The sequence below is a fragment of the Chamaea fasciata genome, unplaced genomic scaffold, assembly GCF_029207755.1.
Source record: "Chamaea fasciata isolate MVZ Bird 193981 ecotype frontalis unplaced genomic scaffold, bChaFas1.0.hap1 SCAF_9, whole genome shotgun sequence".
In the NCBI taxonomy this organism is placed as follows: Eukaryota; Metazoa; Chordata; class Aves; order Passeriformes; family Sylviidae; genus Chamaea; species Chamaea fasciata.
In genome coordinates, this window is record NW_027094094.1 from 26,888,492 (window position 1) to 26,905,716 (window position 17,225).

General features: G+C 37.7%; 1 protein-coding gene across 4 annotated transcripts in view; it reads right to left on the reverse strand.

Annotated features, from left to right (window-relative positions):
- Positions 1 to 17,225, reverse strand: part of LDB3 (LIM domain binding 3) — a 108,852-nt gene that overhangs the window by 23,869 nt on the left and 67,758 nt on the right. For 2 of the 4 annotated variants that reach the window (XM_066191606.1, XM_066191603.1), the window contains 2 exons: positions 5,992 to 6,027; positions 1,138 to 1,299 (listed from right to left, as the gene is read on the reverse strand). In XM_066191606.1, the coding sequence (XP_066047703.1) occupies positions 1,138 to 1,299; positions 5,992 to 6,027 (198 nt within the window). Of the gene's footprint in view, positions 1 to 1,137; positions 1,300 to 5,991; positions 6,028 to 15,252; positions 16,127 to 17,225 lie in introns of those variants that run through there. The other 2 variants (XM_066191604.1, XM_066191605.1) reach the window with 2 other exon arrangements.

Consider the following 17,225-nt stretch of genomic DNA (forward strand, 5'->3'; position numbering starts at 1 on the left):
TTTCAACTGAGGGATAAAAATTACTTAAACCTTAACATTTTTTAATGTGGAAGTGCCTCTCAGGCCAGTTCTGAGTCAGAGCAAAAGACCTTATTCAAGTCTCCCTTGCCGTCTGATTGATGCATTTTCGGGCACTGGAATAAAATCACTGCATTCTAGTAGGTCATGGCTAGGTGAAAACTGACTAAAGTGAGAAATCAGTCAGTTGGTATATATATACATAATGCAAGTCAACTAGCAAAAATTAATCAGGAAGTAGAGCCAAGAGAAGATTTCCAATTCCATTTATACATACCCAAAATACGATACCGCTGAGGTCTCGATTAAAGTGGTTTATTTTACTGGAAGTATGTTTTTTGTTGGAGTTTAAAAGCATTTTAAAAGCAAAATAGACATATTTTCAGAATATTCATGTAGCAAAACCCAAAGATAAAAGAATATTATGTACCAAAAGAACTCACTGTCTCCAAAATTACTGTAATGTAAGTGACAGCTGTACAAATACCACACCATTTCCTTACAATCTGTCTGACAGTTTTTAATATACAAGTCTAACTCCCACTGTGCTACAAGTGTTAGGAATGCATCTCCTTGAAACTTACTTCAGCTCAAAGCCTAATTCTTATTAGGAAAAAAAAATTAGATAAATCTAATAGAAATGAATTAACTTACAGAGCAAGTCAAGCATCAAGTGTCCATCATCTGCTGTGACACAGTAAGCTCAATCATGTGAGTAAATGACAATTTCTGATTTTCCATTTCTTGTCCTACTGCAGAAACACTATTAAAAGAATCTTCATTCGCTGCAACTATTATGAGGAGTTGTTTTGGTTTTACTTTAAGTGATGTAAAAGCATTTCTAATTTTAAGCCCAGACTCACTTTCTGAAAATGAAGTTATTTTTATGATGGTTTTATTTTTCAAATTCTATGCAAACATGAAAAACAGATCACAAAAAAAAAAAAAAAAGAAAAAAGAAAAAAACCCCAACCAAAAACCCAACAACAAAAAAACCCCAGCTTCCCCAAAATATATAAAAGCATTTAAACCAGGTTACAGCTTTTCATACTACATTCTTAAGGTAAGAATGTGTATGCATTTCCGAAGCCAGAGGGGTATAAAGCAGTGGAGCATTACCTTTGGAAGGAGGATGAGAAAGACTCTTGCACTACTGAGGTGCTGGCTGGTGCTGTCATCGGGCTGGCTGTGTTTGGAGCAGCAGTAGCAGGCTGAGGTGCTGAAGCGTGTGGTGCAGGAGCAGCAGAACTGGGAGCCACCGGGGCATGCTCAACAGGGGTACTAATTAGAGTTCAATTAAATAAAACAAGAAGCATCTTAAGAAGGCGCGCATTTACATGGAGAGCATAAAACCTACTATGTTTGAACCTGCAGCTGCAAACATAGTAGCAGGCTGGGTTACTGAGGGAAAAGCACAATTATGCAAAGAAAAAAAGACATTTGCTCAGCCTTTTCCATTGTGCAGTTCAGACTGCAATGCAGCGTTGGTCCTGCTTGACCGAAATTTACCCCAGGTGTTAAACAGCGCTTCAGTCCTGCTCCCGCGGATGGCAGTGGGAGGAAATGTGGCACTCAGGACTGAAATGGCTGTAAAGAGCCTGTTGTAAGTCTTGCGTGCTCATATAAATTCCATCAAATATATAGAAATGAATGATAATCTAGTCTTGTATCCTGTGACCATTTAAGCAACCTGTTGAACTACTAATTGTCTTCCATCACCTCCCTCAAATCTGAGAATTACTCGTCTCTTACAGACAGACAAATGGAGCAAAGTTAGCAGTTTCTTTTTTTTTTTTTTAAATCAGGGCATCACTGTACAGAGTTGTCTTGTCCACGAGCAGTGTCCTAGAAACATAATGGATATATGTCTACTTCTTTAATCCTATGTCTTAAGTGTATTGTCACATCTCTGTGTTCTTACAAATTATTCCTATCAGGGTGATGGAATTCAGTGATTTTCTTGCTCAAGGTACAAATGCCCAAAGTGCTTCTTCCTGACCACTGTGAGTATCAAGTAACAAAAGAAATCTTACAGTTCTACAGCTGTTTTTTCAGCCAACCTTAGCCCTCCAACACTCTCTCTCTCTCTCAGAAGCACTGAGTTATACTCCTCAGGACCTAGAACAGTGTTTGGTACTTCTGAATTTGATACCCCTTGTTCTCCAAGCGACTGTCCTTCACCTGCTCTTCTAGAGATCAACAGTCCACATGATAGTGTCTTAACTCAGCAGAACATTTTGTTTGATTAGCTGAAAAAGAAGCTGGTTCTTATACCCAGAAATCTCAAAGCTGAATGCAGCCCACAACAAAAACCGCCAATCGGTATTTTCTCTCTTATGAAAATTCATCTACAATTATGTACATAATAAGTAGTTTCTGAAAAAAACCATCCAGTTTGCAATTCTGGATGATTTTGGCTTTCAAATCCTTACACCAAGTTTTGCAGCAGTTCTGCAGAAGTTCTTCCATCGTAATATGCATTTGAGAGTCAGATGACTTCTTCCATCCTGACGCATTTCATGATGTAAATTCTTCCAAGTAACTAGTAGACTATCAATTTCACAGCCTATGTGGCAGAGTAGCTGTGTATTATCCATCACAGCTAATCTGGTACTGAATTCCAGTACTGTGAAATTTTCCCTGTGCCACAGTGGGTACCAGAATTACCCCATTAAAAGCCATGAAGTCACAGTTTCCATGCTACATACTTGCGATATCTTTGATTACGCAAACAGTAACGGATTGAAACTATGCTGCACATAAAAATGGAACTTAATGTATGTGTTAAAAACAAACACAAACTAGGATTTCACCTATTTTGTCTATTTGCACTAATGTGAAAGGGAATTTTGCTGCAGACTTCAAAAGATTCAAGACTTCATAGCTTGAAGAGAACAGTGAACTTAATTAATTAACTGTAACTTAATTTGAACAATCTCTAAAATAATCAAAATACATATTCAGTGATAAGTATTGAAAAGAAAGCAAAAAACCCCAACCCATATGTGTGGACATGGACCTGTGTGGAGACAGATCTGAACAGAATGAACCCACATATATATAATAAATGCAAATATACTAGAATACTGTTTAAAGTTTCAAAGAAATACAAACAAATTTTATCTTGCACAGTGTTTGTAGTATTTCTTTTTATGTGATTAAAATGTTGGAGGCTTGCTTACCTTCCTTCATGGTAGAATATATTAATTATCAGAACAAGGAATTGGAATAAATATAAGTGAAGTGGATACAACCATAAAAATCAGAGTGGTTTGGTTACATAAATTATATGCAGTTGATAACATTCTCAAAACAGTTTTATAGAAAAAGCTCAAGACTAACTTGACTGGTTTTAATTTAGCAACTTTAAATTTTATATAATTTTATTTATATTTTCAAATACAATAACCAAACTGGTTTTTCATCCTCATCCTTTCTAGTTTTTCAGTCTGATTTTTCATTTTGGTTCTTCAAGCACCGAAAAAATTTAAGAACTGATAAATGTGAGTGTAACTTTATAAAATAGATCATCTAATGCAACAGCTTCATTGTGACATGTTACAGAGGGTTTTTTGGTTGGTTGGTTGGTTTTTAAATACAATAATTTTGTAGACTTTAAATCTTTACAGTACTTTGTATTTTAAAAGAAATTGAAAAAATCAAACATCTTCATATTTGTGGTAACAAACATAAGTTAGGTGGATGAAAACAAACACACATCTCTTCTCAGCTGATTTTCACTCATGAAAAGGAACACAGATCAGTAGAGGTTAAGAGGATAATAATGGTTAACAACCATCATGAGAACACAGCAACAAATGCACTCTAACGTTTAAAATATAAGTGTAGATTATACTTTTTCTCTTAGTGAAGTCCTAAGTTCTGAGAATTTCTGTCCAAATAAGAAGTGGATGATTAAAACAGCACTTAGTCTCCTTTATGTAATGCATGAAGGTTTTTTGTATTTCTAATCTTCCAACAGATTGCTTGCAAAGAATCAAAAATATAGAGAACAAAAACTAAAATGGATATGGAAAAAAAAAATCTGTTATTGCATCATTTGTAGGAAAACAGTGCTGGTGAAAGTATTTAGAGAAAGCTGTAATGTGGAAGGATTTTATATTTGAATATGGGAATGTTTGTGGAATCCACTGAAAATACAGAAATATCAGCCGCTCTTTCTCTGCTGAAGATGCTTAATGACTTGTCTCTGTAGTGTAGGTGTGATCCTAGGAGAGCCACTGGAAATGTAACACCCACGTGAACCAGAAGTTGCTGTAATAGGAAGAACCTGAACATTGTCCTTTGAGGCAATGGGCATTTCCATCTGAAGGAGTTAGAGGTTGTTATTACCAAACCATTGCAAAGCTCCAAACCGGGTCAGTTATGCAGTTACACGGCACAGTGTACCTTCGGTTACTGGATGAAGCAGGAGGGGCTTTCTGGCCAAAACCAGCCTCCCCCTGGCTTGTACCCGCTCCAAGCCTCACAGAGCCCTTGGAGGCCACTGGCTGAGCATTGGCAGTGTTGGCATCCCTGGTGGATGACTTAGGAGGGTGCCAAATACTCGAGGTCACATACTGGGGCGCATGCGCGGTACCTGTAGGTCTGGGTAACAGAGATTACAAGGGCGTTCGTAAATGAGGCATTTCCTAGGTAATAGCAGGGGCTTGAGGAAGAGACAGAATTCCAGCCACAGACGGAGCTGGAGATCATAATGACAATGCAGATGAAGTCATGACTAATCTTGATAGTTCATTGGTTAATTACTGTTTAAGACCAGGAAAGGCTTGACAAATTAAAAAAGGTACCTTGTGTTAAATCTGGAAATCACATTGCTATGAATATCAAAATAAGCAGAGCTGTGATGGTAATGGAGGTGGAGAAAGGCTGTGGTATGACAGATCACACAAGATTAAGGCAACATAGGAGGACAATAACACCACTCATATATCAGAAATTGTTCCTGGCAAAATAAAATAATAGTTATAAGAAAAAGCTATTTCAGTGAAGCAGCTGCATAGTCCTATAGATGGTTTCACACAAATGAAACTGCTGGTGAAACTCTAACATGTGTTGCTTGTTCTTTACGATTTAATTTATAATCAGGAATCAAGGGGTTTGTTTCCTTCTCCTTTTTATCATTAATTCAAAAATAAAAATCTATTTTCCCAACTGTTCAAATGTGAGTTGCCATTGCTTGTGTCATTATTAACAAATAATGCTTGCACTCAGATATTAATTCTATGCAACCTTTGTTCAAACATAAGCAGTCTTAAAACAAACCCCAAATTAAAAAGTGGTTGCATATCACTGAGGCAAGAATCAACTATTAAGAGAAAAGCAGTAAGATAAAATTCTTTTCATGACTATCTAGTAAGAGGCCTTTCTTTGCTCCATGAAACAACCGGTCAGATTCACTCAAGAAATACCTGTGTATCACCACTTGGGGGTTCAATAAATGAAATAATAGAAAACAACACATTTCTATACTTAACTGCAAAATGTTCTGAGATCCTTTGGGAGAAAACAACTTGACATGAAAGAACTTACAGAAGGACTGCTTTGAATTTCATAACCCATTGAGTATCAATTAAGATCTGACATATAAATGTTCTTAAAAAGATAATCTTCTTTAGATTTTAAAAACATCTTGAACAGTCTAGACAAAGTTTAAAATGGAAATTAATTGTTCTTAAAACTCCACCACAAACTGACAGTAATCCATTTCAAGAATATTTGATTTAAAACTTCTTATTTTTCAGGTTTGTAAGTTCTGAGAAACACGATCCCCACCTGTTCCACATCACAGTGTGTGAGAAAGAAATGCCTAATGAACCCCCTTAGCTGAAGCCTCTACTTTCATCATGTGCTCAAACAGGATACAAATTTCATGTTTTTGAGGTAAGAGCAATATGGAGAAAGTGGAGATACCCTCTTATCAGGAAGTAAATCAAACATAGCAAACATTACCTGTTTTCTGATGCGGCTGCAACGTTTTCCTTGTCTCTGTGAAAGGAGGGGATACAGTATGAAATAAATGCAATTGCCAGCGATGGCAAAAAAAACCCACCCAAAACAACCAAGGAAAAAGAACATGGGTTGGGGAGAAATGTTTGGTTGCAAAAAGCATCCTAGAGTGGTTGCTCATAAATATAGCTGTGAGAAACCTCTTCAGCTTTCCAGGTGAAACCACCAGATATACAAGTTTGCTGTATGCTTCTTATCAGTTGCAAACAACTTTGTTTCAATAATAAAGTAAAAGGAAAATTAACAGTTACAAATGAGATGTTGTATGTGTGTATACAATTTCAGGAGTAGTTTTGACTTCACTAAGTTCCCTTTTAAAAAAGAATTCAATAATATTCCAGCAGAACGTACTGAGATGCCAAATCCAAGCAGTAAAAATAATCAGAGTTGGGCAGTCCTCATAGACACAATATTTTGAAGTGATAAGCAGTTAAATGGTTAACAAAGACTTACACAAAAAGGATTTCTTATGCCTGGCTTCACTTAAAAATTCCCTACCCTGTCCAAATACTAGTTTTCTCAACCTCAATTGGATTAGAAACAATTCCTTCAACTGGAAATGATTCCTTCGTTGAGGTGAGGACTAAGTCAGCCTCAGTTTCACTGACAGAGAACTGGGCTGTTATGCTGTAAACACACATAGACACTTAAAAAATAACTGATCAGTTTAAACGCAAGCAATTGTTTATCTGTAAGAAGTTAAGACACGAGTATTTTCATAAAGCATAGAATCCATTAGCCTTAAACACCTAAGTTTGAAATCCAGTTAATTAAGTCAATGAGATAATCTCACTATTTAGCAATTTAATGGGTGATTGAATCCCTTCCGAATAAAGGAATTGTGCTGAAATTTCAACAGGTTTAAAGCTGAAATACGCCAAATGAGAACACTTCTCTTCAGTGGTATGTAAAATTACAAACCACAAAGCAGATGTCCTCATCTACCCAACTGAACCTTCTTTCTGAAGCATTCTTGGAAAACAAAAAAAAAGGAATACATGCACTTCCTTATATCGATTTGCTGGGTTCCAGTCATTAACTTACATTATGTTTGGAAGGCTATTCTTAATATTTTCCACATTATCATCGGTATTGTGCTTATGTACTTACACATTTACATATAAATGTACAGTCACATACTCTTTCCCTAGTTCAGTTCCAAGAAAGTTATAAAAACTAATCCAGTTAAGATCTACAAAGGCTTGGGCGTAGGTGTTCTGTACAATTTTTTAAAACCTCTAACTAAAATGTAGCTCTAAAATATATGAATTGAAGCCAGATTTTGAAACCTAGAAGTTGACCTGAAATGCCCCTCAGATGTGTCTGTCTGACACATCTCACTCTGTTCTGAGATGTTCCTGTGGTCATAGAGCCTGCCTTGAACAGAAGTCCCCCAGTGAGGTCGATGGCTCACCACTCTGAAGCAATGAGAAACCAAACACTCTTTTTATGGTAACCAAGCTGTGAGTTCACCGCAATGCCAGCTATGAAACAAGGTGCAGGAGGATGGATTAGAGACTGTGCAGGTGTGGGAAGGGTTAATTTACCAAGAGCCATAATCATGCAACCATGTTAAAAAACACAGTCAGGGCCTGGAAACAAAATCCAGCATTATTTATCTCCAGTGTTGCCAAGTGCTGTACGAGAAATTACAGCCAAGACCAGAAGGCAGGCAGTCAGGGTCAGGCTGAAGCAGTGCTAAGCCTCTGTTGTTACAATTAATCTGATCCTAACTTTTCTGCTCCAATAGCTGTGGCTACACTGAACAAGGAAAAAAAAAAAGTCACTTGACTCAAGGTCACGTTGAGCTTGGGATTTCACAAAAGCTTTTTGCCGAAGCGTACAATATTGGATAACGTTGAGTGACGATGGCAGGGGAGTAGTGAAGGTTAAAAAGAGAGAGAGAGAAGTATACTAAAAATACTTCCACAGAATAAAACAAAGGAAAAGGCAGAGAGTAAAGGGAAAAATGAGTTCAAAGGTACATAACACTTCTTCATGGTTTTGCTTCCACGAACTATTTCTCTTCCCAGTCAATAGGAGTAATTCCCATTTGGCTACCAAGAAGAAAGGCTCAAGATCAGATGTGCCTCTGACTGGCAATTCTTGCATTTTAAGGAACCAACTATTGGATTTTTGGCCTTTACAATCAAAACATTTTTTTGCTAACTAAATGCAGAAATAACTTTACTTTTGAGCCAAATACATCCCTCGGGCAGGCTCAGTAAAGTCAATACCTTCACAACATGAAAGAATTTGGCTCAGAATATTATGAGCTGTTTGTATCTCTGTCCACACTGGCTGCTGAAATAACTGACAGTACTGGGTAATAGTTTTGAGCTCTCTGGGAGAGATTTAAAATTATTGTGGGGGATTTTTTTTGTCTGCAGTTGCTTTTAGTCCCCACTGAAATGGCTTTTGACAGAAGGGCCCCAGCCAATGACTGTTCTGAGAGATCAGTGCAACTCCCACAGATTTCATTAAATGTTGGACCTGTATTTCAAACAAGACTTATTTATGCAATATACTGTCTTACACAGTATATTATACAGTGGAAATTATGAAATGTTTTCTTCTCATAAAATATGCTACATGATATGGTGCTAAAGGCAGAGTGAAATTCTAGAAATAGAGTCTTTCCCTCCCACACACCAACAAGAATTACAATAGTTTGAGTAACAGAAGGCAGAATTCATTTGCAAGCCAAGCTTGTGTGTGCTATTGGACCCTAAAAATAGCCTGGAGATCTTCAGAGAGTTTTCAACAAATGAGTACGTTACATCTGAACTGTATGCACTGGACACTGGAATGCTTTCCCATTCTACTTTATTTTTGGGAACCAAATGCAAAAGATTCCCAAACATGTACATGGAGCAGGCAAGCTGAAATGTGGAGGTGATGCACCTTCCATCTACCTTCTTCTTAGACAGTAACAGATCCAGACTGTCTCTTGAAAAGCTCTGCTCTATTCCACTAAAATGTGGAGACAGAATCATATGATATGCAGTGAAGACCTGGTGACGTGAGAAACATGAGGTGTCCCATGGGACCACATGGTCCTTCAACTACTCTTTCAGTACTGAAGCAAAAAATGAACATTTTAATTGAGTTTTTTCTTTAGACTCTTGCGAAGCTAGACTATTTTTCTAATTTTGCAAATGAGAGACTAAAACTTAATAGATTTGTTCATGGTCTAAAAGAAAAGTCCACAGCAGTGTAAAGAACTGAAGTTAACTCTGCCAAACCTCAGCTGAGTATTTAAAATATCAGTTCACCCTCTTTAATGAGGTATTTTAGATTTTTTTAATAAATATATCTGTTCAGTTTATCAGTATTTTACTGTATTGAGAATCCAACAGTCTTCTACCAAGTCTGACAAATATACAATAGTCTTCTATCAAAGGGGAAATAGACCTACTGATTATTAGGGTCTATATTTATTGAAATTAAAAATCCTGTTTTTCTAATAGTATAGTGTGGATTTGCAGGACTAATACTTACGATAACTTTCATCCTAGCATGCATATATATTTATATAGGCCTATTTCCCTACAAATATAATTTCCTTTTAAGAAGTAGAACTAACAAAGTAATTTAAAAGAAATTCTTATAGGTTGTCTGGGAGTGAAGTTGTGTGAAAGCTACTCTGTAATTGCCTTCCAAACATTTTTTGTCTCGAAGGCACAAGACACTGACACTGTTGGAAACTGGACACTGAGCTAGATTTACTGCTGCTCTGATCCAATGAGGCTATTTCTACCTTTCTGTATTTGCAGCTGAGAATTTTTCCATGGTCAGGTGACTGTTGAGATTGCTTGCCTTTTTTTCCCCCCCATGCTATATTTCTGTTATTTTAACAAAGACACCAGAAGACAAACAAAGAGGTGACAGGCAGTTAATTGGAGAGGACAGAAGATGACTATCATGCTGGTTTAGTGAACCCTTCAGCTTGGGATCACAAGAAGGGGTAGAAGAGCTAGTCTCTCTTTTTCAGCCACCGTAGTTAAGAATGTGAGCAGCCCACGCCAAAACAATTGCAAGATATCCTACTATGTCTGCTTTCCAAAACAGGGAAATAGGTTTCTCACAGGGGTATCCTGATTTGTGCAGATAGTGCCACAGAATAGGAAAAGCATTACTACAGATTCAGTGGAAAACAACCAGCGGCTCATTCTCAACACGTAGTATAGAACTCCATGAAAGCAGCCCATTAAAATCCAAGCCAGTCCCTCGTATGAATGCATTTTAGTGGTGTCTACAGGGCTGCTGTTAAACTCAACAGTCACAGAATAAATGCAGCTGGACATACAGCAGCATCAGTGTTGAGGAAAGGTAAGGTAACTCTTGCCCAAGGTTTACAATGTGACATTCGACATATGAACTCCAATTTTATATTTTATCCTATTGGTAAATACATCACTTTAATAAGAACAAAGACTGCAAAATTCTGAGCATGTTCAGCAACTGGAGCTGGGATTTAATTAAGATCATTATTCCTTATCTTGACCTTAAGTGTGCAATTCCATTTAATTGAATGTTTCCCTGTAGCTTTCTATAGCCCCACTGTAAAGTGCAGGGATCTGCCACCAGGCACCTGAGCACATGATCCAAACTCTCAGTCTGTGTTCGTGACCACTACAGACAAAACCAATGCACAAGTTTGGGTTTTGTGTGCCTGGAAATGATTCCCCTCTCACTGAAGTGTTCTTTCTCATCATGACTTCACTTTCCTCCAGGGAAGCTGAGGAAACAACAAGAACTCAGTGCTTTCACTTTCGGGGGGTAGTTTTTTACACCTACTTTTTATTTAGTGCACATTGATGATAAGAAAATTCATACTTCCTCTACAAGGCATTAAGCTAAGTTTGAAGTTGCCCCTGAAACCCAGCAATGTGTCTATGCTGTTTAGTTCCTGAATCAAGTAAACAAGTGGTATGAATTAGAACTGTTGTCATTCTTTCAGAATGCGGATTAAATTTTATTTAATAAGCTCTCTTAAGGATTTTCTTACCTTCCTTCTCTCTCATTTGTAATCATATAACATTCTGGGTCAGCTACAACAAATGCTTACATGGAAATGAACTATTAGGAAGTTATTAGTATTTAGGGTAATTTTGCTGACATTAATGCAATTTAGAAGCAGAATAAAAGGAAGCAGAGCCAGTGCTGTGCTCCAGGTCACCCTAAGCAAAGCTGTGAGCCAGGCTGATGATGCACAGACCGCAACTGAGTGCCTGAGTTACAATGCTTGTTGGAAAACCTGCTGCATGTTAGAACTGCTTTTTCTTTGTTGGACTGAGTAGAGAAAGGCAGCACTGGCATCTTGGTTAGCCACCTGCATCAGCCAAAGGATGCACATGAAAATTTTAAAGGTTGCACAATAGAAATGAAAGTTAATGTTCATTTCTGATGATGCAGAAGTTACACGGTGGACAGGAACATGCAGGAGGCTGAGGTGGTAAAGATAAGATGCTACATATAGGTCAGTACATCCACACCCAAAGTTTAATTTCAGCTTTAACAGACTCTGTTAGCTTATGCGTTACTTTCTCTCTGAACTGTCCTAAGAAAAGTTTCATCATATTTTCTAATTGCATTTTGAGGATTCACTTCTTCAATTTTAAGTGGGTACATTCATACACTGTACCTTACACTATCTTTGACCAATTTATTCTACAGAGAACTGACTTGGGAACAAGGGATTTATGATGTCTAATTATTTTTTTTTTCACATAGAACTTCAGGAGTATTTTGAGGAAGAAAGACTTTCTATTTGATCCATATTCTCTTCTGATTTCACTCAGTATTCCATGGAGACAATTGAGTTATTTCACTGTTCCTATGTTTTTGTCATTCTTCAGGTGTTAAAAGGGAATTAGAAGATATTAAATGGATGTGCTTATTATTTTTTATTATGTTCCTTACGTGGGAAATCTACCTAGAGAAGTCTGCTTTATTTCACAGGCTGTTGTGGAAAGATAGGGCATGTCTTTCAAAAAGTAGCAATTCTGGTAATTTGAGCAGTAGATAGGAGGTTTTTGGCAATTGGGCAGGTCAGCAATGTTAATCACTGAAAATTCTGGCCAACCAAAGAAGGAAATCAAGATGCCTTAGATTGTCTTGGTGGTGTCAGATGGCTTTGATTAGCAGCCATAGAACAAGGATGTTATTGTGCTTGAGAGCAAGCTTTAGTCAATTAATTTTCATGTATCCTGCAGAAAGCTGTCAACTAAAAGCAAACTGATTAAAGAAAGTAATTAATTATCTGGTAATACCGTGCACCATACCAAAACTCTGCCTTTTGAACTTTGCAACTCAAATTTGTGTAAGGGTCCATGTAAGTTTCTTATACATGTAATGGTAATCCCAGTCACTGAAGCTCATGGTAGACACAGCTAAAGAAGCCACAAAATCAACTTAGCTCCTGTGGGAACTGGAGTGCACAAGTGAAAAATTGGTGTCACTTCTTCTGCCCCTAAGGAAGGCTTCAGAAAACTCTGTAATGTACAAGACTGGGCTTTTCAAACATGATAAAGTAGTCCCAAAAATACTTTTTCCTTGCTATGGAAGAAACGCTCCTCCCAGTTGTGCATAATGAGAGAAAAAACTGCGAAGAAGTGACCTCTGTGTTACTTAGCAAAAACATACTGTCCTTCCTGTGCAGGCAGGCATGAGGAGAGGGAGGCAAGGGAAGGAGCCACAGAACCTTTCTCCTTTTGTCATTTTGTCATGCATGAAAGGAGGAGAGGTCAAGTTGTCACACTGCTCTCCTAAAGCGACACTGCAGCCACGACCCATCAGCACACACTGCATGCAGTCAGTGCCTCTGCTGCAAACTGAGCACTGCAGGAGGTCAGGGGGCTGTTGGAGCAGAAGGCAGGGCAGCAGGATTCAGGATTCAGGTTAGTTTAGATCAAACAGCCTTGTACCACAGCAGAAAAGGAGCATGTCCCTGTGCCATAACCAGACAAGCAGATTTACCTGGAAGGCCTTTTGGTTTTGATTTCCTACTGGCATCAGCTTTGCTGTGTCTTCATTAAATGCTTATAGCACTATCCTTTACTGGCAATATTGGGAGGGGCAGGGGGGTGCATATGACTACCCACATCCTGTGTTTTACATTATTTTTGGCATGGAGGTTATTTAGAAGACAGTATTGTCACCAACCATCATCCTCTACTCAGCAGAGCAGTTGCAGGTCAAAACATATTCAGCATGGGACAGATACACCTGCCTATCATCAGCACTGGTTTAGAGAATCACATGACTCATTGTGTTGTCAGTCAGGAACCTATTTTAAGCCTCAGTGCCATTAATTGTGACTGATTTTCCTGTGTGAAACAGCAGACTTCTGCAAGTACTTGGGAAACACTGCAAGATGGGGTTGGTCACTCAGAAGCCACATACAGTGAGATAAGCCTGAACATACTAAAATATGATAGGCAGGGCTTGCCCTTTTGCTAGAACAAAGCTACTGTTTTTTTCAAAGCTTTAATACTTTTTTCATCAGGCCCAAGTCTGTTACTGTCACTAGCAATAATATGCAGTAGAGTGAAAAATCCAGGCCAATTTCTCTGCCTTACAAAGTCTGTCTCCTCCCTGGTAAGCAAAAAGGCTTCTTCAGAGTTATTAAAAAAAAAAGATCCATAACACTCATTTTCTGGATTTGAAGATCGCCATGACAACAGAGAGGAAGATTTTTGAGGAGTAAGAGTTGAGGAATTTACTAGTCTAAACATAAAAAAGAAATGACATAGCAATACTTGACTGGCAGTTTTAACACAAAGAGTCTGTCACTTGTGAGACTTTTTAAAAGGGACAGGACTAAGCAGTTGAAATAGGCTGTAGTAAAAATCTTGCTCTAAGGATTAATGAAGGCACCTTCACGAAAGGTCTTTAACATGTAAAAGTTCTACAAGCTACCAGATATTCAAGATTTTTTTCCTAATTTTTCCCCTGTAACTGCATAAAGAATTGACATTCTACAAGCTTGGAGAGTGTTAGATTCCATTTTGTATCCTACAGAAAAAAGGATTAAAAACCATTGCCCTATATGATTACATAGTTTATATGTACTGAATTTATATCATTAAAACCACTGAAGCAGAGCTAAGGGGACAGGATTCCTTAATTACACTTCCATTAATTTCATATCTGATAAATTATTATTAGGAAATACCTTTCAAAATAACATTAAATGTAACCATTGAGATATAATCTAGACATTTTCATTCCAACACATGCACTAGGACTCTTGGAAACAAGTAGTATCTGTATAATATTCATAAAACATTAGGATACACAATTGTTATTACTGTGAAGAGACTGTATTACTACTTATTCATAAAAAAATCTAATTTGGTTAAAAATTAGAACCGTAAGATTTTTTTACTTAGGTACATTTTATGTTTATGAAAAAATCTTAATTGCCTGTTGATATTTTAAATTCTATCAAAATTTCCTATACATAAACAAAAATCATCACCACTTTGGTTCACCAAGGGTTGCTCCTGGCAACAATCAGGAAAAGTTAAAATGTTGCTCTTATTTTGTGTGGTGATGCTGATTTACCAGGGGTACTAATAGGATGGTGTGATCAGAATCTGTTTGTGTTCCCATAAGGAAAGTACTCATGCATGTTGTGAATTCAGCAGCACGTCCTGAAGTGCTCTGATATTGAGCTAAGAAAAGTGAAATGCATTTCAAAAGGAATTAGTGCTTATGAACTCTCAAGTAATACTGAAGAATTCGTTGCTTTATATATGTATGATAATCCTTTAAACACTTCAGTATCTGGCTGATTCAGGCAAAGTTCTCCATGAACAGTAGCTTTTCTTTATTTCTATAACACAGAAAAAAATCTGGGAGTCTGAATGAACTTGGTTCTGTACGGACTGCTGAAACAAAACTGGAAGCAGCAAAAGGTGTAATAGTTTCAATCTGATCTCATGCACTAATCCCTTTGACTGGAATTACTGCTACCAGATAAAGGTACCTAACTCAACTGCTTTGTCAGGTTTATTCCAATTCAGACAACTTAAAGGTCAGTAATTATTACAGCTAATAAAGGAAAGCTTTTTGAGCAAATTTTGTATTTGGGAAAGAAAAGTTCTCCTTCTTTCAATAATCAGTTGAAGCCGTTATTGTTTTAAAACAGAATAAAGTACTATGTAAAACAGGCACATAATTATTTTAGCTTTAAAACCTTTTATTTCAGATAAAGCATGCTGCTATATACAGAAAAAAATGTGAGTCAAAGCAAGAGCAATACAGAATGGGCAACATATTCCTTAAAACTTACAAGATGCTTTTAAAAGCTTCAGTGCACCAGCAGTATGATATATTCTTCTCACTCCTAAATCACCTCCAGCAAAATGTCATTTCCTTGCAGATCCTGAGCAAACCCAGCTATCTCTCTTTCATATAATGATAAAGTGTCCAACACAAAACTTAGAGCAATGGTTTCAGTAAATGACTTCTGCCAGTATAATATATTGAAATATAACTTCACATTGCTAATATCTTACTTTAAACAGCATCATTCAACTATGCAAACTAAGTGTGTTATACATGTAGCAAAGTCTAGGCCAATCATTTTTCCTTTTCAACTTTCTCCTACTTCATTATCTTTACATCAGTAAAACTCTGTGAAAATCTCCTTTTTCCTCCTAAAGAAATACCGTCAATAACTTCCCTCCCATTTTCTTCTAGAATTACAGTCAAGAGACTACAATAGTGATGTCTGGCTGTACACTGAAGTTTGAGATAATAAAGAAAAAAAAAAAAAGCTGAACTACTTTATCATGAAGAACATGACGTGGGTCGTATCATGATTTCACCAGTGGTGACAGTGAATGGCGAACAGCAGAAACCTAGTGCCTAGCAGTAGATCTTTGCACGAGTGGCACGCTCAGGCCCTAACTGAGGCCAGCAGTTAATGTGTTACTGTGGCTCTCCGTGCTTGCCCCTGACTGGGGGCGTTTAGCTTTTAACGTTAAGGAGCTGCGCGGACAGGCCGTGATGCCAGTTGCGCAATTTGGCAAAGCGTGGGCTGTTACGTTCCGTTTCAAACCTCTCCCTGTGGCATGAGGAAAGAGAGAGACAGAGACAGAGAGAGACACACATACACAGAAGAAAGAAAGGAGGGAGAAAGAAAGGGGTTAGGGACCGTGGCTACCACTCCCCTGCCTTACAACTAGGGCAATGGCAATTTATTTGGATTTTTTTCCTCAGCTTTCAAATCAGCACAGTGAAGGCTGGGTGATGCTTTTTGGACCATGTGTGAAAGGTTTTGCAGTGGTTTATTTCTGAGAAGTAACATGATACAACTTCTTATTCTTTGACTTGTGCTTGGTATTACAGGGCTGCTTTTGCTAGAAATGCAGTGTAACCCCGTTGTTTTCCTCCCAGCAGTTTCTCTTGGCTTTTCCCTCCCTCTCACACAACTGACGAGTCAGTGAAAATTGACTCATACAAGTGCAAAATGAATGCAAATATTTTCCGTTCTGTTACACCTAGGTCAGCCCATCTATAACCTGCTGTCCTTCCTGCAAGGACCACCAACCCCAGGTTTCAACAGTATTTTTCTACAGCTTCCTCAGAATTAGTGAGTATTAGTGTTGACATTTGCATAGATATTTGTGTCACAAAGCAGAACAACAGGGGATTTTCAAAGCAGAGTCCTGTGAAGTATTGGCCACCTCCTGCCACCCCTGACTGCAGACTGGGGTGCTCCAGCCATGTTCAGCACCTCTCAGGATTTATGTTTTCTAGATGCTCTATAGTTTAAAATCAGCTTTTGTACATAAAAAGGGGAAGAAGGAGGATGTGAGATGATAGCACAGTCAAGGAGAAGTATATCAAACAGAATGAAAAATAAAATGTTCTTGTTATTTGCAAAACTTTTTGCAGTCATTGCAAACAAGGTCATTTTTCCCTCATTATTTACACTCAAAACACAAGACAATTAATTGTGTTAATGCAGTGGAACTTGAGAGTGAAACCAGCCAAACAGAAAGGAGCAGACTGGGCTGGTTTTACTCCTCAGGCTGAGGAGAGCACAAAACTATAAACAGAGTAAATGCCAACAAATTCACTCATATTTCTAAATCTTTTGTGCTTGATAACACAGTGCCATGCAAGTAACAGTTCTAAAGGAGTCCTGATGTATGACTACT